The sequence below is a fragment of the Triturus cristatus genome, chromosome 4_1 (assembly GCF_964204655.1).
Source record: "Triturus cristatus chromosome 4_1, aTriCri1.1, whole genome shotgun sequence".
Taxonomy (NCBI): domain Eukaryota; kingdom Metazoa; phylum Chordata; class Amphibia; order Caudata; family Salamandridae; genus Triturus; species Triturus cristatus.
In genome coordinates this window covers 323,115,637-323,136,147 of record NC_140585.1, presented here as the reverse complement: position 1 = coordinate 323,136,147, position 20,511 = coordinate 323,115,637, and the positions used below count along the sequence as shown (strand labels likewise).

General features: G+C 41.0%; 1 protein-coding gene across 2 annotated transcripts in view; it reads right to left on the bottom strand.

Annotated features, from left to right (window-relative positions):
• Positions 1–20,511, bottom strand: part of LOC146854875 (sodium- and chloride-dependent GABA transporter 2-like) — a 494,662-nt gene that overhangs the window by 127,724 nt on the left and 346,427 nt on the right. For both annotated transcript variants that reach the window (XM_085652278.1, XM_085652279.1), the window contains 3 exons: positions 14,824–14,958; positions 8,880–8,983; positions 3,555–3,679 (listed from right to left, as the gene is read on the bottom strand). In XM_085652278.1, the coding sequence (XP_085508404.1) occupies positions 3,555–3,679; positions 8,880–8,983; positions 14,824–14,958 (364 nt within the window). The remainder of the gene's footprint in view (positions 1–3,554; positions 3,680–8,879; positions 8,984–14,823; positions 14,959–20,511) is intronic.

The following is a 20,511-nucleotide window of genomic DNA, read 5'->3' as shown; positions in this document are numbered from 1 at the left end:
TTGGCTCGAGTGGTCAGGAATCAGGCACCGTGCTAAGCATACGATATACCCATACAATAACCATGCGTGCATCCGTTCCAAAAACGACTCTACACCGTAAAAATTATGAAAATATCTTTCTTTATCTTCTTTTTCTCTTAGTTGCTGATTAAATAAATAATAACACAATCACAATTTACAAGGCTTTTTAAATAGTGCAGGTCAAATAAATAATGTCTTAAGGATTCAATAAATAGGGGTGATCATAAATAATTAAGGCATAAATATAAGTGCATTACATACAGGCAATTAAATATTCTGAGGCAATAAATACTGCAAACCAATAAATATTGTGCGACAATAAATACTGTGGAACAATAAATACAGTGAAGCAATAAATAGGTTAAATACAATAAATACAGTGCTCTCAATAAATAATTAAAAGCTGACAGTGACACTCATAGAATCAAATCACATTTAGATTATTATGGGCTGATTTGGCCCAGGCACAGCTTGTGGTTAGGTGGATGGCTTGAGGGTGTCTACTCCCTGGCTTGGACAAGGCTGAGGCCTAAACTGAGGTAGATTAAGGGGGGATTCTAGAGATCTGGCTCTCCCACTCTACACAACCCCACTGAATTAGTCTCAGCTCACCCCTGGCACAGTCCAGCTGGTTCCAGCACCTCCCTAGCCCCTTAGAGTTGTCTCTCAGGTCTCCACAGGGCCTTAGGCGCCCTCTACTCCACTTACTGCCCTTTTTCTGAAGCTCCGACGCCGCTGAAGTCGTGTCGACGCCGTGAGGCGGTTCCGGTTCGATGTCGGCGGCCTCGGCGCGATGTCAGTTCTCGACGACGCCGGTAGGCGGTTCCGGTTCGATGTCGGCGGCCTCGGTTCGATCTCGACCTCCGATTCGATGACGTCGGGCAGTCTTGGCTCGGTGTCGACGTCGGGCGGCTCCGGTCCGATGGCGACCTCGGATTCGATGACGTCGGCCGGCCTTGGCTCGATGTCGACTTCCGGCGGCTCCGGAGTGCGATCTCCACTCCCGACCTCCGGTGCTCCTCTCCTCAGGTTTCCGGCGACTCCGGAGTGCGACCTCCACTCCCGACCTCCGGCACGATTCTCCTCAGGTTCCGGCGACTCCGGAGTGCGATCTCCACTCCCGACCTCCGGCACGCTTCACCTCGGTCTCCGACGACTCCGGAGGGCGGACTTTACTCCTCCGATGATGCCGCTCACTCGACCTCGGGTGACTTCCTCCTCGACCTCTGGTATTCTCCACGACCTCCGTCGGCGCCCTCTCTCGACCTCCGGCGGCTCCGGGTACGACGTCTGCTTTCCAGTCAGCGCCGCTTCTCCACCTCGGGCTCCAGGTCTCAGGCTACTCGACGCCGGACTCCAGGGAAACCAGTATCCAGGTCAGGATCTTGCTGTTCTCTGTTTCTAAGGCCTGTTCCTGCTGTCCAGGTCCTTAAGATGGTTTTTCTTGCTTCTTCCCACACAGGGCTCCAGGCTGGGCTCAGTCAGTAGGGACTAGTATCAAGGGTGGGTTTATGGACCCCACTCCAGGCACAAGTTTCCACCCCTGCTGCCTCACTCCTTCCTCCTTCAGGTTTCTGCTGCTCTCTCTTCACCAGTCAGGTGCCAACTGCCAGCTCCAACTGCCAACTCTCTGTCTTAGCTTCCCAGCATTCTAAACCGCCTCCAACTGTCACAGGGCTCCAGAATGTTGCAGAAGGTTCTAGTAGGTTCCAGTGGGTGCTGGTGATGTCACAGGTGGCCACCATTTTGTGCTCCAGGCCCTCAGACAGAAGTTTCAGGGGTAAATAAAATGGCTCCCTGAATCTGCATCAATACGAAAAACTAAAACAAATGAGGGAAAAAGGGCCAAGTCCTACAATGCGCCAGTAGCTTGAGTAGTAGTGCGCTCTATTAAATACTGGTTTTTCATTTCATTTCACAGTGTATTTTTAATTTTTTACATTTTAACTTTTTTAACTATAACTACTGCAGTACTACAAGCAGGAAAGGGCATAAACATTTTTTTAAATATATAGAAAAATATGCATTATTTTCCCTCCCTATTACCACTTTGATAACGTGCAAATATATAGGGAACAACTATAAAACCTGCTACTTAACTATATCTAAGGCCATAACCCAGAACACAGCCAAAGTGTGGTAAATACTACATTGCTGAAGTTTACTTTTATTAGCACAGCCATTAGCCAATGATATTCTGCCATGTAATTGCCACGTACCACTGTATATCACAAACCTACTGTGGTATACCATGGCACAATAAATATCTAATTGTTTTGGCAGTTAGAACCTTTTTACTACTATAACCAATTTAGACCTCCTATCTAAACTTTCCCTTTCTACCCCATAATATATATTCATACCAAATTGTATCTACTTCTCTTCAGTCACTTTACCACTAGATCTCTTTGGAATACACTTTACTACACCACACACTACTCCACTCTACACCACTAGTGTCTATGCCTCTCCAATGTACTTCACTTCCTTAATGCTATTCATTAGTATGCCACTTGACTCTATGCCACTCTACTCTACTCTACTCTACTGTATGTTATTCTACTTCATGCTACTCCACTCTACAAAACTCTACTCTATGCCACTGACTTATTGTACCCACTCCAATCTACGCCACTCCACCCTATATTATTCTACTCTATACCACTCAACACCTCTCAATTCTATGCCTCTCTGCGCTATGATATTCCATTCTTTGGCGCTACACTCTTCGCTACACGAATGTGCACCACAACACTGCACACTAGTCCACTCTATGCAACTCCAATATATGCTGTTCCAGTGTGCATAACTCCACTCTACTGACCCGCACTCTACGCCACTCCACTATATTCCACTCCATTGTATGCCACTCCACTCAACGCTATTCCACTCTATATCAATGAAGTTTATGCCAGTCCTTCTTGGTGGATCCTACAGCATGCAAAAAAGGAAATACCCGAGGACTGAAGAAAGGATATTCTAAATCCATCATTAAAAACAAAAAGTTGCTAAGTCTTCATTTTGAGTTCTTTTCTCACTGACTGGGGCTAGACATTTTAACAATGTAGAATCTATATGCACCGAAGTTATGGATCCTCTCAAACAATCATTAGTTTTGATTTGAAGTTATCAATTTTGAAGTCTCCTAATACTACAATTGGGAAGTCAGCTCTAAATCCTTAATTTTACACGCAGTCAGATTTTTAAAAATCTTGTGAAATAATCATGACAAAGGTAAAGACCAATCCTTGAAGCCAATTTGGTGTTCTAGGCAGAAGTTACATATGTTTTAACCTGCAAGCGAAAAGCAAAGACTTGTGAGGTGCTAGGCTAAAAAATTCCTAATTAGTATTTATAAAAAATATATAAAATAATCTGAATCAACCTAGCAAAAATAAATAAGCTTAATTAATGTGTCCACTCTGCAAATTAATCTCAATAATTGTACAATAGAAGATGTTACACACACACTCAAATCCCCCTTCCCCGCCTTGTGAGCAATGCCCATCTTATTGTACAATCCTTTCACTTACCTGATTCTGCCACTTCAGAAATGGGTACTCCTTGTTCTTGTGCCATAAAACCTAATACAGAAAATATGGCAAAACCAGCTACAAAACTGGTACCACTGTTCAGGAAGCAAAGACCAACTGAATCTCTGAGAAAGAGAAAAACAGGATGAGTTAGAAACTAAAATTGGTTACTCTCCTTGCAAAACAGAATGAGGGAGACATTAAAGAAATGAAGACCAAGAAAAATGGCATCTGTATTTTCTCCAGTAAAATTATGCTTATGAATTTGAGGGAGGACGTGCTTGACAATGGGGTTTATTCCATGCATCTTTTGCTTCACGTCGACACCAGCCCTACCAATCACTCCCAGTCACCTTAAAATCCAGCTAAATGTGCAGATGGTCTCCTCTGTAAGAGGAAAGTGAGGTAAATAGTTGAGGACATGAGAGGTGGGTATTTACAGATGCAGTAGGTCTCATGCAGCAGATATTTTGAGCAATATAAAGGATTCAGAAGAAGAAACAAGCGGGAGATTTACTAAGATTTTATGCGGTGTTTGCATCACAAAAGTGATGCAAATCGGCACACAATCTTTTTTTCCAATTTACTTTCCAGCGCTAAACTTGTAAATAATGTGAAAGTAAGGGTTAGCGCTTCTTTGAATTACTTAGTACCATGGGTGTAGCATGGGTGTTCCCTTACGACCTCCCAAGCAATCCAACGCTAAACCCGATTTACTAAATAAAGTAGACAGGGTTAGCATCAGAAAACTGCACATTTTGAAGTAGTTGCACAGAAAGAGAAATTATTTCATTTCTCCTACATTTTCCGACTTAGTACGTGTGCTGCTATGTACAGCACACAATCAAAGAGGGAAAACGGTTTAAGACAGTCTATGCATTTCAGTACAAAACCTATGCTAGACTCACAGAGACACCCTTGCATCATGGTGCAAAGGTGTGTCCGTGGTGCACTGCAGCTGATTTCAGAGCCGGTGCTAGGGAAAGAAGAGGAAAGTGCCATATTTCAGTAAATTTGGTGCACTCCTCTTCTCTCCATTTCAGGCAATGCAGCATTTGTAGCTGCTTCATTGTGCAGCTGAAAAAGTGGTAAATCTGCCCCTAGATGGTAATACCTGGATGGTAACCAAAAGGAATGTTAGCTGTTTTGTGACTCGACGTTTGTAAGGAATTTGAGATAATATCTATGAGGTATGTTGTAATATCACCATTAGGCATGTACTTCATTGATATTTTGGTTAATACAGTGTGGTGAAAACATTCTCTGTGCTAAGGCTACGTTAATAGGAGTGTGATTTCATGCAAAACTCCACATTGGTTTACCAGAAGCAGGACAACTGGAATTATGCAGAAATGGAGATACAACCTATGCAGCATTTGACTAAAGTATGTGACAAGAAAAGACAAATCATGTGGTATAACGCGAGACATGCTCTGGCTATTATAAGTTATCCTACAAAATATCATGGGCATGATATTGTCATGATAAACACATCTGTAGTCATAATATGATCTACACTTTTATAATGGGATAAATATTATGGAAAGTAGTAGGCACAGTGTAAGGCAAGAGTTAGCCTTATGGATAAAGATAGTTTTAGTGATAGGTTTAGGCTCACAGCTGGAGATAGATTCATGGCAGGGTTAGGTTCTGGGATGGTGTTAGTTTCAGGTCTATGGTTGACTACTTGGAAGAATATTGTACGCAACAATATTAACTTACAAATATTGTGTCTATCTATTGTCTACAAATTTATATTTCCATTAGGATAATAATTCCAATGCAGTGATCTATCTTAGACAATATTTAGGACATGATATTTATGTAACCCATATTCTGGCTGGAAACTATATTATTGTACTCACACAAAGTAATGGGACGCTAATTCAAACAAAACAAGAACACACTTGTAGATGGGGGAAAGGGGGAGTCATTATCTTAAAGACGAGAACCCTTGGTTTTTACCACTTTAGCAAGGACGCAGAGGAACATGAGAAATCTGTGATCTGAGGTAAAAACTCCCACAAGGTGGAGGTAAACTTATATTACCGCCTAGACATTGGACCGGACTGCAGCTGGTACCATTGTCATAACTTCCATGACAATTAAGTATGGTTTTTAAATATATTATTTTTCACTAATTACTAGCTTAGTGACATCGCTTTAGGTCCTGATAAATGCCGCAAACCTTTTGGTCATCTGGCAGAAACATGTTGACCTCTGACGAATAGGACATTCTTTCAGTCCTATATATCACTAGCCTTTTTAATCCTAGTCTATGGGGACACGGAATACATTTAGTTTAGTTACCCAAGAGCTAGTTTTAATGCACTATTTGTTGTTTTTTGCACTCTGCCCCTCACCCCAATCGCCTAAATTGGGAACATTATAAAACACCTCACGCTCCTCTCCACAAGGAGAGTTGAAGCCCACACTGTGTACCTTGCGGTCACAGTGTGCAAGAGGGGACCCAATAATGAAGCATGTCACCCTTGGATGAGTGAGGGTTCTCCTCTTTTGTTTATTTATTTTATTTATTTATTTATTTATTTATTTATTTATTTATTTATTTGAGGGTTCTCGTCTTTAAGATAAGGACTCCCCCTTCTCCCCATCTACAAGTGTGTTCTTGTTTTGTTTGAATTAGCGTCCCATTACTTTGTGTGAATACTATATTCTGGAGTGGTGATGTGGATGCTGATACTCACTCCTTATGTTATAACCCTCTAGTGTGAAATATAACTATATTATTGTACCACTACCTAGGGTAGGTTTGGGAGTGGAGCTATGGTTAGAGTTAGGGTTATGGCTAGGTTTTAAGCCAGGGCTACAGTTTGCACCTACATACTTCACGGTTGTCAAGTGCCCTGTGTCCGTAAGAACACATTTAATGCTGATCCAAATTAGAAAAGAGATGAAGACGAACCTCTTTAAAGAATACTAGATAATAAAGTAGTAACAACTCAAAACCTATATACCTCTCCTATCACTCACTGACTGAATCCTTGCCTATGCCCCTGTCGAGCGCTGTCGTAAACAACTAACTTTTTCCATCCAGGAGCCATTTATTTTGGTACAAAATTTGTGTCAGTCCAACACTCATGAAGTGTCTAAACATGATTGCAACCTATGCACATTCTTCACATGCTGTTTAGTTCTGTAAATATGGCATGTAAATATGATAACAAAGATTATGAAAATGCATTCATGTTATTTACCGTGTTGCTGATAGTATTATAATTTATCTTCAATAACAAACAGAGTTCATGGGTTGGTGATTGTGTGTTCCACCTTTTTTTGTGTGTTACAAAGAACACTACCTAACAATGTAGAAAGCTGTAAGAGCATTCGGCCATTTCATATAAATTGTTTATTCAAACAGATTTCTCAAGCCCTCTTGCTAATCCTTACAAAAATGTCAGCTATTTGGTGAGATTAGAGTGGAGCTTTGAACCGGGAATATTGAAACAGGGACTTATGCGATTACAGCACCCACTTGAATCTGAGGTTGCTGTATTAACAGAGGACCTCACTGATAACTGTTTATTTCTCAGCACTGTACATCTTTGATAGGAACAACAGGCTTGCTATTTCAGAAAAAACAACACATCTTGTTCCTAAACAGGTATGTGAGGCACACCATCTTTGAAATTCAGAAGTAGGGTTTTTTTAATAACTCACTAGAACTAGCATACCACGTAAAAAAAGAAAATGAGGATGGTAGGGCTATAACAATCAACAACCATGTTTAAATATTTCCTGTTATTATCGTTAATCATAAATGGCTTTGCTGCATTACTGTTTATTTTCTGTGTGATTACAATTCATATCCTATGCACTAAGGGGCTCATTAGGATGGCGAACGGACTGGAGTCCTTCCACCATCCTGGTGTAAACCGGGACCGTCCTCCATACATGCGGTGGTCCCGCACACCAGATCAGTATGTTACCGCCACTGTGTCGGTCAGATCCTGCATCTTAACCTTGCGGCGGTTGCTTCTGACAACAGCACATGCTGCGATGCAAAAATGCCATTTTGTGCATTTCACAGCACTATGTGGCAGGCACCACACAGTGCCTGCAACGTGGTGCTGTGAAATGTAGGGGGATACCATGGGTACCCCCCAAGTGCACCCTGGCCTCCCCAGCACATGGGGGGCCCGCAATGGGCCCCCAAACCCAATCCCTGCCAGCCTTTCCATGGCGGTTCTTCCGCCATGGAAAGGCTGTCTACAGCCTTCATCATAATTTTGCGGATGGTGCCTGCTAGGCACCGCCATTTTACCGGTGAAGACCATTCCACCAGGCAATTCAGAGGATTGCCTGTGGCGGATCCGTGGCAGACGGTCCTGCGACAGCCTCGGTCGCGGCGAGATTCCCACCACCATCCTAATTTGGCGGGGGAAAACTCGCGGTCGGCGTACAGAAGGACCGCCACTGCATGGCTGGCAGTGGCGGTCCTTCTGTCATCCTAATTGGCCCCTAAGTTAGGGTTTTAAATTAAATATTTTAAATGCACATTATGTTTCCTAGTGCTTTTTGCGTGTGTTATTCATTTTTGAAAGAGGATTTGAGTGTCCACTGATTTGTCCTTGAGCTCATCTTATGGGATTAATATTTGGCAGAAAATACTTCTTACGCAAACATTGCTCAGTGGGCTGTATATTGGTTGCAGTCCAACTCGATTTATGATTCAGCTTGGCACATTGACTGAGTCCTTAGTGCCTGGGTGTCAAAAAGTCAAGCCTTGACACTCTATAAGGCCCTAAACAATCTCTATCCACTGCATTTTTAGCTATATACTTGCACGGTTAGGACTAGATGTGCTCCTATGGATATATGATGTGCTATGCATTTTACAATGAAATTGTCAGATTTATATCTATATATAAATAAGACAATAATATTATTTTAACTTTGACTGGTTATATTTTGTTGTTAATATTGTTAGTAGTTAGTACCAGTTAGCACCAGTTTAACACTGAATACATGAAGAAACAACTCAAATGCCACCAGATACTCATTACAAATAGTATTCCACAGCGTGCATTGTTTTTTTGATGTTTGATATTAATTATATGTATATGTATTAAATATAAATTATAAATTGATTTTTGCTGAAATCTACAAATGATTCACCCAATGATGGATAATGTAGTAGTAGTGGTAAAACGTACATTATCTGGAAAACGCTGCAACTACATAAACCAATAAATCCACTGGCCCTAATTTGAAGATAAACATTGTGTTGTGATGGAAGTATTGTTTCAATGTAAAATCCATTCTAAATAATTGACTAGGAGACACTCCTTGTGGAATACTTACCTGTAACAGTTATTGTTGTACTTATTATAGCTTCCCAAAGCTGTATTGCAGCCGACGCATAAGGCATATGAGAAAAAGATCTGTGTTCCAGCATCCATCCATACCTGCAGATGGGAGAATAAAATCAAGAAATCAAACTTCAGTGATGCTGGTTTGATATTACCATAACAGGATTGGAATTTTAGGGTTATTCAATCAAAGTGAGGAGGAGATATATAGTCAGTAGTCAGGTCATTTCAGACTTGCTTGCTGATTAACATCCACACCTACAAACCCCCACCGATAGAAGCAATGCTTTTCCAGCACGTGTGCAGGTACTGTATTGCCTACAGCTTTTAGCATCTGGAAGTTACCAAGGAGTGTCCAAAAGTGCATTGTCACATTTTACCCAGAGGTTTCTTGACCTTGTGTTGTTCAAAACAAATTAGTACAATTTTTTTCCTGCATGTCAACAAGACTTACAGAATACAAAAATATCATTTTATCATCTGGCACATTTTTCTTAATGCCACTGATGGTACACATCTGCTACCTGTCCACCATCTGCTAATGAATTCATTTTTAAAAATTGCAAATATAGTCACTCCCTCAATATACATGTGTGTGATGCATCCTGTATAATAATACACCTTATTGCCTGATTTTCAGGCAGCACTCATGATTCATATATGTTCCGCCGCAGTGATTAATAAAATAGGCAGTCTCAAGGTGAGTTTTAGCATGCAAACTAAAAAGCCACACTAATTTCAGTTTTTGTAACATCTTAGGAGACAATTTATTATTATTTATTTATTTTAAACATTTATAAAGCGCGGCTGACACCTTGCAGGTTTCCTGGCGCTGGTGAATACTCTTAACTCAGGGGAACAGATAGCGAGGAGCAGAAAGAAGGGGTTGTTTCTAAGGGAATAACCACGTCTTGATGCGTTTCCTGAAAGGGAGGAGCTGTGAGATTTGACGGATATCAGGAGGCAGACTGTTCCACAGTTTAGCCGCTGCGACTCTGAAAGATCTGCCCCCCGTCCTGACTTTGTAATATTTAGGAACAATCACCAGACGGGCTGAGGCTGAGCGTAGAGCTCTGGAAGGGGTATACCATGTGAACATGGCCTGCAGAGGTTTAGGTCCAGCTCCATGGAGCGCTTTAAAAACAAGGCAGAGGGACTTGAAGGCCACACGTTGTTTGAGCGGAAGCCAGTGTAGTTCAGCTAGGGCCGCTGAGGCTGAAGATCTCCTAGTCCAACCCAGAACTAATTTGGCTGCGGCCGACTGAACTCTTTGAAGTCGGTCAAGCAGGGCAACTGGGGACTCAAGTAACAGCGCGTTGCAATAGTCCAGGCGACTGAGGATGGTGCACCTGACTATCTGCTCCCGAGCTTGTGTGGGTAGCAATGGCATAATTTTGCGCAGGGAGCGCAGGATAGCTGTGCACATTCCCACCGTTTTAGCAACTTGGGTTTCAGTGTTCATTTTATCATTCAGTGTGGCCCCAAGGTTGCGAACCGATGTAACTGGCCGAGGTTTATCTGCTGTTTCCGGGGGCCAAAAGTCGCAGGGGAATTGCCGAGGAATGCGACTTCCTGCACAATACAGAACCTCCGTTTTGGAGGAATTAAATTGCAGCGAGTTATTGTGTAGCCACCCAGCCGTCTCCCTTAAGCAGTCGTGAAAGGCTGCAAGGGGGGTAGAGTCTTCTCCCTCCCAAGAGAGGATGAGCTGGGTGTCATCCGCATAGTTGATTGTTTTTAACCTGTGCGCCTTTATCAACGTGATCAGAGGTCTAAGGTACATCTGCATTACAGTTTTGGATCCCGCCATGTTTCAATACAAGTATAAGGAGTGAGCGGAGATACAACAGTGCTCACAACATTACACGCTCTGCCATAGAGATAACATTTGGAATCTTGAAAGGGCGCTTCAGGTGTCTACAAAAGAGTGGTGTTGCCCTCAAGTACCGTCCCCAAACATGTTGCAAAATTATAGCTAAATGTGCAGTGTTGCACACTATTGTCATTTGGAGGAGTCTACACAATGTGGAGATACAAAAGGATTCTGATCCTGAGATTACAGTACCACGAATACAACACCAACAGGATGCGTCTAGTGCTGTTGAGGTTAGAGCAAGATGTGGTGAAATAACTATGGAATATTTTAAGGTAAGTTAAAAGGGAATATTGATAATGAAAACAATACCACATGTTTGATGATGGCTTTAATCCGTTCGCTGCGTGCGTCGGCCAACGTAGTGCTGCGCACGTCTGTTGGCCGACGCAGCCCCACCCGCGCACGGAAACGTCCGCACTGTGGCGGATTTTACGCCGCGGTTAATGAGTTAAATCAAAATGTTCCTTTTATTCAAGATAAATTCTCATTTTGAGTTGTCGTATCAAAACATGTAAATCATGAACACCTTTATTCACAATAGTGTTCTTTTATTAAGCAAACACGATAAAAGGTGAGTCCTGCCTGCGGAGTACCTCCAACATCTGTACAAGATGTATGTAGCTGTGTTCTCCTAGTGTTAGATAAATCAGGTACAGAGAGTCTACTTAAACTTGATTCCTCTTCATTATCCCCTAAGCCTACTTCTGCAGGCACTGATATTACACTGGTTTTAATGTTTTCTAACATAGTTGTAACCTGCACAAAGCCACAGGCTACATCACTACAGAAGTGTCCCATCTGAGTCTGAATGATGACAGTGCGCCTACAACTAGCAGCCAGTTGATGAATTAGCTTAATGTATCAAACTTCACCATGTGCTATTGATACCTCTGCCTTTGTGTTGAGTTGTCCTGTTGCATTGTTGCAACAAGTTTTTAGGTTCAGTGAGTATCTTAAAGTTGTTATTCATCATGATCTGACCATTCTCAACTGTTTTCCTAAAACTCTCTTCACATTAAGTAATTGTGACATTGTGCGATTTATACACCTAAATTGGCGATTTACATTTTAATATTTTTGGTCTTCAGCCACTGCACAGACAATTGAAATGTTTTTGAAGCATTTTTTGTGGCAAGGAGACCAACATTACAAGAAGCTGTGGCATGATGACACTTCTGCAAAAACCTGTGATGCATCTGTCTGTAGCTCGAAGGTGTTGCAGTTCTTCCCCTGCCTGGGATTGGTTCATCATCTATATTAGGGAAATCAGTGAGTGGTGAAACTACAGCTCTTCCTCTGGGTGTTAATTAGTCTGTCTAAGAGGCAGGTATGTGTGTGGATTGCTCAATTTCACATCTTGCTCTGTGTCATGCTCTATCTGTTGTGATACGTCTGAGAAAAATATATAGTGTACTTTTTAGTATACTGTTTTACTTGAAAATTAAAGCTTTCCTCTAACTCTAAATTCACTTCTGTCATTATTGCCTAGGTTTAATGACAATCTTTTTGAGATCATACTATTTTACATGTGTTTCTCCACATATGATAAATTCATGTTTATTGTTACTACAACTGCCATAATGCATTTGAAAGTTCAAACAACCATTGACATGGAGTAACCTGTATTTCTTATACTATTGTGATTTAATGAAAACATATGGAATCTTCCAAAAATTATTTTATTGATAATCATATGACACAAAATAAAATGAAACACCTCAATCATACCATTCATATCTACACTCACACAATCTCATACAGTCTAAGCTCTATTAAAAACATTGATATTAATAACAAGACGGATCATAGTCATTGACATTCGTTTGTGATCTCCATAGACAAACAATGTGGCACAATTTTAATTTGACAGTAGTCTTCTACGTGCTTTTCGGCACAGGGAAGTGCCTTCGCCAGGAAAAGAGGGCCACAATACTTCAACAATGATATCTGTGAAGTGAATATTACATTTGAATTTTTTTTTCTATTTGCTTCAAATAAAACAGCCCAGAGCGCTGTAGAGAGGAATCAAATTTTGCACGTGCCAACCAATATGAGAGCCCTAACATAAAGTGGTCACAAAAGGAATGGATATCGAAAGATTTGTGACAAAGATGTTTATATAATGGCTGAAATGTATAATGCTAGTTTCTTAAGTGAAATAGAGAATACAGAGTGAAATACAGCTATTCATAATATATGTATATTATTTAAAAAGAAAAATACTGTTAGGTAAAAAGAATAAGGAGAAGAAAGGGAGAGGATAAATAATGATATAGAAATGGAAGAAAACATTAATTAAAATTGGTGTATTTAACAGGTGGCGTTGACACGAGAAAGAAGATAGAGATAGAAACCATAGCCCAAAGTGTAGAAATTTCACCACAAGTGACCTATGGTGTTTTTTTGCCAGGGAGAGTGGTGAACGTAAAACAGTCTTTTACCAGGTTAATATCCAATGTACTTGAGCTGTGTCTACTGGTGGCATAGCACAGTATTTCATTTTAGTTCTAACTGGAAGAGCTAAAGGGTGCAAGCATACTTTATGTTAGGATACGTTATTTAAGACTATTAAGGTTATGTGAAAGTAATTGATAATAGGTACCTAATATGATGTAGCTGCTGGTATCTGGACGTATACTTCGATATATTGCTGACTTTATATTTTTTATTTAGAACGTCTATGACTCAAACCTAGGGATACAAGAATGTTAATATAATATTAATATTGTTACCAACTTTGTCTTTAGGGCTGGCACATAAGTGAATACAAAAAGTATTGAGTCCATTAGATATTGTCTAAATGGGTTTGTGCCTTTTATTCCAGTTTATGATATCGTACGCTGTTCTAGGAACTATTCTATGTACAACTGGCCTACATATGTGGTGTTAAGTGACCCAGTTTAAATATCACCGTAGTGATTTGAAACGGAATGGATGTTATACTTACATCACGGTATTGAGCTCGATACATGAAATCTATAATATCTGTAAAGACGAAAAAGGAGAACCCACAGTGAAGAAATCTCTCCAATACATAGGTTGCTCCATGAGAGCTAAGATACAAAACATTGGGGCCTCATGTAGTTATATGATGGATCTATTTCTAAGGATGTGCACATAAGGGTCATTATATCACTAAGCGTTCGAAATGAAACTTAAAGGAGGTCCGCATTATAGATGGAAAGAGCTTGTCACATGACGTGTGACAGCCAATCAATGGCTCTCGCAGTACAGACTGTATTTATAGGCAGGTTGATAACAGGGGTAACTAAACCTAAAGAACGAGCTCCATTTGGTGGATAGTTTCTAAGAAAAGACTAATGGAAAACCCAGCAATATAAATTCCAATATAAATATAGACCGAAGGGTGCAGATTCAATTTACGAAAAGGAACGTAAATTTATGTATTACGGAATGCTGAAACAGTGCATGGTGACAAAGATCATGAAGGAATTCCACGGGGATATCACTTACTTTGTACTTGATGCCAAGTGCTGGATGCGGGGTTCTCTCGCACACCGATACTGCGTGTGCGATCTAAGCAGAACTCAAAACAATTCCACATTTTAAACAGGCTGAGCGTGTCACATGACATGTTACAGCCAGTCAATGGCTCTCACTACAAAAACTTTATTGAGGCGCAGATTGTTAACTAACGTAACTGAAGAATATAAAATAATGTAGAACTAAATACTGTTGGTGATGATATAATACTTGTATTTGCTGAGGTGTACAGCAAAAACTCAACAAGAGTGGTTGACCATTGAAAACAGGCTGCTATTAGCAGCTGTGTGTTAGTTATTTGTACTGGCATGAGCTCAAAAAAGTAACATCACAGGTTGTGTGTTTACCACCTTGCTTCACCATATACCTATACCTTTGTTTATCTTGACATCCAACAGAGTACTTCAAGTTGAGGGAGTTGATTGTCATGTGGCAATTTCTTAGACAGTATGTAGTAGACACATTGGAACCAAAAACATAGAGTGGCTCAGGAGTGTCTGCAAACATTAGAACACTAGAATTTGCAACAGGTGCACAAAGTAATTTCTTTCCTTACCTGGGGGTCTTTGAGTCTGCCCATGTCTGGGTAAAGATAGAACTGGATCCCTTGCAGAGCCCCAGGCAGGGTGACACCTCTGATTATAAGAACGAGCAGCATGAGGTAAGGAAATGTAGCAGTGACATACACAACCTGGCAGATAAAGACAGTAAACCATGTATAAAGACACAGATAAAAACACAATTCAATAAAAAAGACTAAAATACCTTCATTTAAAAAATATCAAGGCTGCACAGAACAGGGTTGTTGAGCACTTCTAGAACAGTTAAATAGAGTGATGAAGCATATCCACTGTGGTACAGTGAAGAAGGGAAGGTGGCAGATTAAGTCAAGGCATCTTCTTATCCATAAAGCAACTGAATGAATACAGAAACAGGAAGCTTAGGAAGGTAGAAGAAAGAGGCATGTGTTGGAATGAAGACTATGAATCCTTGCTATTTGGCAAGCCTAGTAGCAGGCTCTTAAGAAAAACCTTGGCCCCCTGCAGGTATTTGTTTTACAAATTACTCACTGTTTAGCAAAGAGCATCAAATTAGCTCTCTAATAGTAACATTTAGTTATCCTAAACAGTACAGAATCATCTTGAAATCCTACATTCCAGCCCCATTTGGTGTAGGATGAGGACCTGTTGCAGGGATTCTGCTCATGCACAGAACTATGCGCAGGAAACCAGGACCTCAGTGAATTGCGGTGTACCAAAAACTCACCTCAGTACCCAGAACCCCTTTCCAACTAGCGTCAGTGTCTCATTCGTTCTCCGCATCAGCTCAAAGCTACCAATGATTAGACAACCCAGAACAAGTGACTTAGAGTACTCTCAGGAATGGTGGGAATCAGAAACACCTTTTCGTTATTATCCTCATATCAGTCCACAACAAGAGTAATCAGAGACACGGTAAAGTTTAAAAAGTGTTTATTTTTAACTACGTGCCCTAAGGTGCAGTACTTTGGCTAACATAAGCAGACAAATGATTAAAAACAAAACCATCAGCATTGTTACAATACCATAGAAAATGAAGGGAGAAATCATATTACAAATGATAGTGGAAAACAACCACCCTCCCTTCGCTAGTAAGCTAGTTTTATGAAACTAATAGAAGGTCTCTAGGCTTGAATGGGGAACCCCATACCATAAATTTCAGCTTAGGTGAATCATTGTTATTTGACCTTGATGGCTTCTGCACACAATGTTCAGACTAAGGTCGAGGTGCACGTCTAGTGATGTGAACAACAGACAGTTCTCATGTGAAGAAAAAGCAAGCAAGCAGTTTTTCTTGTAATAACAGCTACCTGCAGGGTCGTGTGCAAAAGCAGCAAAGTGGCAAGATGGCGTTTTACATCTAAAGCACTTATGCTAACATAGCAATGTGTGCACATAGAACCCCGTCTCCACTACAGACCACTATCTCCAACAGACATTTCTTGGTACTGCCCCATTTTCATGCTGCTCTACCACCCCCATCACCTACCTGCATGTTGGCACCTACTCAAACTCCAATTCTTTCCTTTTTTGCATTAAAGTTGTTTGTATTGCGGTTTTATTATCTGTATTTATTTAGCTAGAATATATTTACCTTTAGATATGTGTCAATGTTTCTCTTTGTCCCTGATTTCTTTCTTTCCATCATTCGTTAATTGATTATACTTTCCTCATTTTGCTTGAGAACTGTTTACCATTTGTCCTTGAATTTTGTTATAGCTCAAATCTAACTTTTTCTTGAATTATTTAGTCACTTATATATTTGATTGTGTGACTTAAATTTGTGTATCTGATGTTTTCCACATCATCTTCTTATCATCACCCAAAAACTACTATATGCATTTAGGAAGCTAATCAGATGCAAGCTTACCATTCTTTCAAACCAAACCATGTTATATCAACTGAGATTATTTTCACGAAATAAACACAGTAACAATGTAATGGAAAGGTTCCTTCACAGTAGCAAATTTGTTAAGGAATGATCCTATTGTCAATAGAATGCTGCACGTGTAAATTAAGAGCGGCATAATGAAACTACACTTATGAGAAATTAGAAGGAAAGCATGCCCCTCCCTGAAGCCCTTGCACTTAATATGAACATACACAAACAAAATGATAGCATTGCTATTCAGAATCTACACTTTTAAAGTTAGTACTGCCCTCAAGGTCACAAAAGAACAGCAAATGTACTCCAGTCCAGCAAAACATTTTCGCTAAGCCTTAACTATGTGTAACACAATGTTAGCTGCAAGTTGTGAGTTCTGTGCCTTTTTTACTTAATGGTTCTTCCTATTAGTATTTTCTTTGGTGTGTTAAACTAAATTAGACTACATGGGCAAGTAGTAGTTTAGATACCAAATCGACTATCATGAGTTGTGAAAGCTTGTATTTGAAAATATATTGAACCTATTGTAGCTATAGAAAAAGCATTCTCTGGAAAAAGAGTGGCGCAAATGCTTTAGCTGTGATAGTCGCATCAAGCCCTTTTTTGGGACCTAAAATGTGTTGTTTTGCATTGAACAAGGACATTATTGATTCAGTGCTCAATCTATGTTTGTACTCCAAAAATGTGTCTATCATTTTTTCCTAACTTTCACTAACCCATTTTGACATCCATCTGTGCATTTGATTAATCCCACCATCTGATCTCTTTCATCCTACTACGTGACCTTGATTACCATATGAAAGACCACACAGACTCCAACACCAGCAACCTTCTGCATGCCCTGAACACACTCACACACACCTAAACAGTGAAAGACCCCATCCACGCAGTTGGACTACTCCTGTACCCTATCTTCATCAACTGTGCCGACATCTGAGTGGACAAGCCCACCCCCTCACATGGACCGACTACTTCCTCATCCACTTTGACCTAATAGTCTCCCACTAAAATGAAACAGCACCCTCCCAATACAGCCAATACAACTGCAAGAGGATTCCCAAAGAAAATGTACCACAGAGCTCAAAACCCAATGCCAGTAGGACCACAATGGCCTCTCATGTTCCAAAACTAGATTTAATGCCTGGATCACCTACGTTGCAGATGCCCTAGCCCTACTCAAGACCATCAACACCCTAAGAACCAGACCACAATGGAGTTGGTAAAGACAAGATCTGAGACTCGCCAAATGCCACTTTAAGCAAATTGAACTCTGTTGTGGAGACACGCACACAATGAAAATAACAAAAGCACCTAGAAATCAGTCTTCCGATTCTCATATTCACCAATTGATCATAATTGAATCAAAAAATCAAAAACATCTCCAACAATGTCAAATAAATCTTTGCCATAGTGAAGGATTTCACCTCCCCCACTGCCAGCTCCACGATCGTTACCGCAGGACCTCTGCATCCAACTATCTAACTGCTTCAGCAATATATACAACTTTGCCCCCAACCAGAACCATCCACCCTGTCCACCCTTAAACCAGATGAGATGAGCATCCCAGAAACCACAATGACCTGCTGACCCTCCATCATTGTAGCAGAAACCACATTGGCCATGCAGTGCATTCACTCCAGAGTCCGAGTGGATCACTGCCCACACTTTATCTTCAATGAAGGGTTGACCCCTATCTGTGCCACACTCACCCCTATACTCAACAACTCTTTTACCACATCCACCTTCCTGGATATCTGGAAACATGCCACCATGCTAGCCATTCTGAAAAAACCTTCAGCAGACCCAAAGACTCTGTCAAACTACCAACCGATCTCCTTCCTTTCCCACCCTGCCCAAGTTCTGGAACAACTTATCAACAAATGACTGGCTGACCACCTCAACAAAAACCACCTCCTCGACCCCTCTCAACCAAGCCCAACCACAGCACCAAAATGCCTGGATTGTCGGACCCAACAGTGTCTGCTTGATCACGGATAGAGGAGACACCACAGCACTCCTTCTGCTTGACCTCTCAGCTGAGTTTCACACCATCTTCAATCCCATCCACATCAAACAACTCCACAAAGCTGCCATACAAGGAACTCTCTACAAGGCATCAGCTCCTTCCTCACTGGACCGACCCACTTGCTCAGCCTCAAAATGTACACCTCTGCTGCCACCAGAGGAGCCCCACAAAGATCCTCACTCAGCACCATGCTCTTCAACACCTATAAGGTACTGCTCGTCAACATCATCTGAAACCACAAAATCAACATTATCTCATATGCTGTTTGCACACAACTCATACTCTCTCTCTCCGACGACAACTTCAAAATCCAGACTAAATTCATGTCCGAAGTCGCCAACTACATGAAGACCAACTTTATGAAACTCAACTGAGACAAGGTAGAGGTGCTACTCTTCACAAAGGACACCTGCTATGGAACTCAGCTTGCTGACCAGTCAAACTTCAATCAGCACCCATCCCAGCCAATCAAGCTAGGAACCTAGGCATAGTGTTGAACTACACAATGTTTATGACAGTCTAATCAACATGGTTAACTTTTTCTGCTTCCATACCCTCAAGAACCTCAGGAAAATCTTCAAATGACTCCCTCTCAACACCCGATCAGGCTCTTATCACCAGTAAACTGGACTATGGCAACAAACTATGTCGGAATCACTGCTCAACTCACCAAGAGACTGCTGGTCATCTAATATGTTGCAGACAGACTCATGCTCAGACTCCCAGCCAGTACACACATCTCCTCACATCACTAAAGCCCCCTACTGGATCCCTTCAAGAAACGTGCACTTTTCAAGCTCTTGGCAAACACATACAAACCCCAACACAATCCTAGCCCCAGATACCATAACAGCAATATCATCTTCCACCCCCCAACCAGAAACCTATGCTCAGCCAGCCATCTGCTCGTCCAAGTCCCTCGTTTTTAATGAGCCTGAGCCATCAGGTGTGCTTTCTAAAGATTGTAGCAACCCCTATCATTGAATTTTTGCAAGAAACTGAAAACCTGGCTATTTCAGTAGACCCCTGTCAGAACCAGCACAGCCCCTTTTTCCAGTGCCTGGATACCAACCCAGGTGAGATGCTCATTATACAAATACGCATTAACATAGCATAATATATACCCCGATTTGATACATCCATCTACACTTTGACTCATTTTCAAATTCCCCCACTTAATAATCTGACCCACAAAAATGCCAATGAATGTAAAAATATACTCAACTATTGGTTTTATCAGGCAATTTAAAGAATGGAAGTGTAGCTTTTTTACCAATGCCCATCTTTTTCTTTATCAGGGTGAGACGGGGTGCTGGTGCATGTGCAGATTAGGTGGCAGCACGGAGGCACTGGTTCAGGGTGCTAGCATTGTGCTTGCGCATGGCACTGTCAGACAGATGTTTTGATTAACAAGTAAGAAGCCGCCAGGGATTTATTTGGCACAGAAATATTGTGATAGTAAGTATAAGTAGGTAAGAACAGAGTTATTAAATATTACTACATACAATACATATGTACACCTATATATGCTAACCTTCATGATCTTTGGTAGTTGCTGTTTAGACCTCAATATTTTTCTATCATGATTTTCCCCTCAATATTCTGACATACAACCACGATTATACTGATTTTCTTTTCTGGGATTCAAGTGATGCCCTCACTAAGTACATTACCCCACATAGTATCTATGATGTCTACATCAATCTAGAGCCCAATGCTGCAGCTATTTTTATTCCTTTTCTCTTCAATAAAAACTATTTAGTAATATATTCTAATGTTATATTGAAGTGTCAA